Below are 5,373 nucleotides of genomic sequence, written 5' to 3' on the forward strand. Positions count from 1 at the left end.
TCGATCACCTGGGGTTCTTTAACGTGCGCTGACATCGTACAGTACACGGGCCTCTAGAATTTCGCCTCCATCGAAATTCGGCTGCCGCGGCTGGGATCGAAACCCGCGTCATCGGGTCAGCAGCCGAGCGCCGTAACCACTGAGCCACCGCGGGGGGCGTTAACTAAAGAAAGACGAATTCTGCATATATGGGCGTTAACCCACTAAAGCTATTGCGTTATACTCTTTGGGCGGAGCGCGGGCCCCGGTACGGCGGCGATTGCCTTCACAAAGTTAGCGTTCAGATCTGAAGGGGTGCGGCGCCGCCGCGGTGGCGGCTACGTTGAGCCATGCAGAGGTAGAATTGCCAGCTGCGTGGCATCGGGTCGCATCATGCCGCGCAGCGACTGCGTTCACAAAGTGAGTGGGCGGGCTTACACCTTCTCACACTCAAGCAGTCTTAAGTGTTTCAGCTGCCTTTTTTCTTTAACAAGTCCGTTATGCACGACTGTTTCTTCAAAGCACTCCAAGCCACTTTCTAAGTTTTCCAGCGTGGTCATGTGCTCCTGGCCGATACCCTTGCTGTGGACGAGTCGCTTTAGCGACGCGATAATGCCGATAGTGATGGAGGGGTTCGCGGCAACGGGTGGTATAGGTCGGCATCCTTGTCTTAAGTCCTCGACAGCACCTGCAGCGACGAAGCGACCGCAGCGTATGTACGCGCAGAACGTACAGTATGCGCCACCCTTGTGTAAACCACTCTATCAGCACATTGAACCCAACTAAAGGACTCCAACACATTCCAACACTAAAGTACATTGGAATCCAACACCTCACCGCAGTGTCTGGATTTTTGAAGCAACCTTTGTGCGGAGGTAAAGCCGCATAGACCTACAAACGAGGTGGGAACTTGCACTTTACTCGAAACCATCGGCTACTGTCGGATTTCAGTTCTCACTGATTGACAAGGACTGCTCGATCGCTCTTCACAAGAGTGACACATACTGGCTGCCATCTGCGCGCTGCCTGCACGTGGCAGCAGCGCAGAACGCGGAGATCAGGTGGTAGGCGACGCACGCCATGTGACCCGATGGACTAGCAGACATACCTCGGGACCGGCACTCAGACTTGTCAAATCACTGCCATTGATTGATCATCGGCCCTGTGCAGTATAGTTTCGCTTTCAGCGCTGCCCCTATCTCGCTTTTGCCATGCTCCTGATTCCCCTTCAAACATTTTTTCCAGCAGGCACGCACGCACGCTTGCACGACCGCGCTTGGCTGGCGGTCGACGCTTTCTTTTGGAGATCACGGGAGCTGGCAGACGCTATTCGCTCTGCACGCTGGTGGGAAGCGTGCGTTCCTCGACTTTGGGGCGAGTTTACGGCGCCTCCTTGTTCGTTATAGTGGTGCGGCCGCGGTTGTTTGATTTATCTGACACGCAGCACGCAGTTCCATAACCATATACATATTTTGACGGTCGCCTAGTTAACCTCCCCGCCTTTCCGTTCATCATTATCTCTTTTTCTTGACGGTAACACCGCCCTCTTTCGTAATAAGCGAGCGTTGACTATAACTTCGCGCCATTGTGCTCCACTGTACATGCTTCCTGCTATCCGAACCACGCTGTTTGGGCTGTGTGCCATGGATGTACCAATTGACTCGCAGCAGGATACCTTTCTTCCAATTTGCTGGCCGACTAAAGAGGAGCCACTGACGTCTTACTACGATAATTTCATCATGGTTACCATTATATTGGTGCTAATGAAGTAAGGCTAATGTTAAGAAGGGATATAGACTTTCGCGGAAAATCTTGCTGGAGCAAGAAACAACGCCGAGGTCTGCAAATGTAGGTAGGGTTATTCTTCCTATATTTCATGTTAGTAGTAACAGCGCCTACCGAACATAACTCCTCTCTTTTTAGCGAGAAAATGCCCTTTGGTGCTCTTTTCATGTCCCTGAGTTTGTTATATGAGACGGAGACATGTTTTTTGCCAAACAAAAGGAACAATGTCCGCATAGTGCAAAGTTAAGGTACGCATGTGAGAACAAGCGGCATTCATACGCACCTGGAAACACGCCTAACAGAAATGGTGCATCGGACATACGACGGCCGTATACGAATAGAATATCTGTTCTCTTCTTGATTCGTAGTGTTCAGAGCTAAACGAGGCACTCCTGCTCCAAATGCACTCGCCTGAGTGACGCAAAAAAGTTATACCACGCCAAGAAGACAAAAATGTGCACGCGCGCTTACTTGTATGGCATTACAATTTATGTTGGCAGGTGGACAAGGAAGCCCGGAACTGGAGCGTGCGACGGCACCCTCGTACTGCCGTTGCGTACCAAAAGCGCGCTATCCGCGTCGATCGGGGACAGAAAAGAAATAAGACGAGAACAAGCGGAGGAGCTCGCGAGGCGCGTCCCTGCCCCATGGCTGAAAGGCACATAGCACTGAAAAAAAATGAAAGTGTAAGCGTTACCGAACCAAGCGCTCTGAGGAAATGGGTACGCATCGTCTTCCGCTCGCTCGCTCAGCCGCCCAGCCGTCCCGCCGCGCGGGGAAGAGTTCCGCGCAGAGAACGGGTTCGGCGGGGAAGCCGCAGTGCGCCAATCTAACCCGGATATGGGGGCGGTGCACCACAAGCCGTAATACCGACCCGCCAATCGGTTCTAAGAAGCAAGAGCAGTTTTTCAGTCAGCTCTTGGAAACATCTATCGCATAGATCGCACTCAACTTTTGCTCTCTCTTTTGTACATGCAAATAAGGGTGGCGTGTTGCTTTACCGGTTAACGCCCGGACTCGCGTTTTGCTCACAAGCCCAGCAAAAATAACCAAAACACGTTAGGAATGCACAGTGGCTCCGCCTCTGTGGAAGCTTATCCCGATATGACGCAACGGCAGCGAGCAAGGTGGTGCGCCAGGGGTATATAAGGAGTACGCGGGTCTCAGCCAGAGCAAGTCGGCTCCTGCAGCTCCCCAGAAAACAGTCATGAACGCCTTTGTAAGTATGCCCCGGCTGATGCTCTTTCTCGGGACAATTGTCCTACAAAGCTTCCGCTGAGCTTTGTAGCTTCCGCTGAGCGCTAAGAACGCGCCTGCTTCAAAGATTCGCCTCGTATTTGGGCAGTTCGGATAGAAAAGTGAGGGTAAACCCGAAAGTAGAATTTCTAAGGAACATTTGTGCTGACCTAAAGAAAGATAGCGGCAATTGCGAACGTGCAAGAGTGCGAGCGTGCGCTCCTAACGAGGGCCTCCCTGACCACGCCCCCTGCCTGGAAGTGCAGCTTCACGACTTGTCACGTGTGGAGTTAAACTCAAATACCGAGTTCGTTAAACTTAAACGTCAGATTGGTTCGTAACTTCCTTCCTCGCTCTTGCGGTGTGGCTGATTACGATCTCTAATGAGAGGATGCTTAAGGCTAGTGCCGATTGCGGGGCAATAACGCGTCTGAACAGCTTTGTAAAATGGGCTTCAGATTTTGTTACTTTGAATTTATGGGCAATGCTGTCTGAATCACAAGAATAAAGGGATTTCTCCACCTGTACGGCATTTCCATGCTTATGTGCCTCACTACTATTCCCGATTCTAATGCGACGCAAACTGCCCTCCTTGCAGCCGGTGAAAGCTGTCTTATTTTGCCTTCTATCTAGCATTCGTACAGGATCAGTAGAAGCTATGCCGCCGCGGTGGCTCAGTGGCTATGGTGCTCGGCTGCTGACCCAAAAGACGCGGGTTCGATCCCGGCCGCGGCGGCTGGAATTTCTTTGGAGGAGAAATTCTAGAGGCCCGTGTACTGTACGATGTCAGTGCACGTTAAAGAACCCCAGGTGGTCGAAATTTCCGGAGCCCTCCACTACGGCGTCTCTCATAGCCTTAGTCGCTTTGGGACGTTAAACCCCATAAGCCAACCAACCAGTAGAAGCTATGTCAGCTGCTCATATTTTTTTCACATCTATAAATAGAAGACGAAAATGTTATAGACCATGCCGACTAACTGTGACGTAATTTCCTGCTGAACAAAGAAACAGCGGTGTACTAGAGGAAAGGGGTGCCCTGCATTGTAGTCAGTTTGGTATCATTAGGGAAAAAAGAGTGGATTTTTTAATCCTGCGAGGACTGCATTTTAACACATTCTAGAGCGTGCTCTGACCGAAGTGAAATAGTCCTCGCTTCACCAGGGAAAAATCCTTCTTGCCAGGTGGTAGTACACTTTGTAATATTTCAAACCGCCGCAGTGGCTCAGTCATTATGGTGCTCGACTGCTGACCTGAGAGACGCGGGATCGATCCCGGCCGCGGCGGTCAGATTTTGATGGAGGAGAAATTCTTGAGGCTCTTGTACTGTGCGATGTCAGTGCACGTTAAAGAACCCCAGGTGGTCAAAATTTCCGGAGCACTTCACTACGGCGTCCCTCGTAGCCTGAGTCGCTTTGGGGCGTGAAACTCCCACAAACCAACTTTCTAATATTAACAAAATGACTCTGCTGCGTCATCTATAAAGAATAATGCAGGAGGCAAAGTTGGCGTTGATATGCTCCTCGAGCACAATTCTGTTTGTTCTTTAAATATGTCCTCTTCGAAGCCTACTTGCCAATTCGACGGCGTCTCTCAAGCATATTTTCAGTTTTAATTACTAAATTAATTTTACCTTCCTCTTTCAGGTTGCTTTTCTGTGCTTGGCCATGGTGGCTTGCGTCTCTGCCGGTGGCTTAGGTGGTCTCGGTGGTTACGGCGGTTACGGCGGGGGCTACGGAGGTGGCCTCGGTGGCCTTGGCTACGGAGGACTCGGCTACGGTGGAGGGCTCGGTGGTCTCGGCTACGGCGGCGGCCTGGGCGTCGGTGGTGTAGGCGTCGGCAGCAGCGTGGCCCTCATCAGCGGAGGTCCCGGTTTCTCAAAGGCGGTTGCCGGACCCGCCTTCGTGGTGCGCACGGTGCACCACGTGAACAAGGTGAACAGCGGTGGCGCCATCGTGGCCCACTCCGGCATCGGAGGAGTTGGCGGAGGACTCGGCTACGGAGGAGGTCTCGGATACGGAGGTGGCCTCGGATACGGAGGTGGCCTCGGATACGGCGGTGGATTCGGATACGGTGGTGGACTGGGCTATGGTGGTGGACTCGGATACGGGGGTGGACTGAAATACGGAGGATACGGCCTGAAGGGATAAACGATGTGTAAGTGTGAGACGCTCTTTTTTTGCCAACTATTTCCGTTCTGTGCATTTACAACGCATCAGCAGACTTCTTGACAGATAGTCAACGACACGAACTCGCTGGCCCGCGCAGGCATCAGTCAGACAAGCAGGGTTATATGACGGCGCGGTACAAAAGTATAAAGGAAGCGAACATAGCAGTGCACAATGATACCTATGATTCAGCGGTCTGAAGTTTCGC

At 51.9% G+C, this 5,373-nt stretch overlaps 1 protein-coding gene across 4 annotated transcripts; it reads left to right on the forward strand.

Moving 5' to 3' along the window:
• The first annotated feature begins 2,971 nt into the window (after window positions 1-2,971).
• On the forward strand, window positions 2,972-5,147 carry LOC149352567 (uncharacterized). Of its 4 annotated transcripts, XM_089577207.1 has the most exons (3): window positions 4,659-4,788; window positions 4,831-5,055; window positions 5,128-5,147. In XM_089577207.1, the coding sequence occupies exons 1-3, from the start codon at window positions 4,665-4,667 to the stop codon at window positions 5,145-5,147; spliced, it is 369 nt and encodes a 122-aa protein (XP_089433333.1). In that variant the 5' UTR covers window positions 4,659-4,664. The 4 variants fall into 4 exon arrangements, with proteins under 4 accessions (XP_089433330.1, XP_089433332.1, XP_089433333.1 ...); XM_089577204.1 differs by adding an exon at window positions 2,972-2,983 and having other exon boundaries at window positions 4,644-5,147; XM_089577206.1 differs by having other exon boundaries at window positions 4,647-5,037.
• Window positions 5,148-5,373: the final 226 nt, after the last annotated feature.

Source organism: Amblyomma mixtum, chromosome 3, assembly GCF_055824585.1.
Source record: "Amblyomma mixtum isolate Tamu chromosome 3, ASM5582458v1, whole genome shotgun sequence".
In the NCBI taxonomy this organism is placed as follows: Eukaryota; Metazoa; Arthropoda; class Arachnida; order Ixodida; family Ixodidae; genus Amblyomma; species Amblyomma mixtum.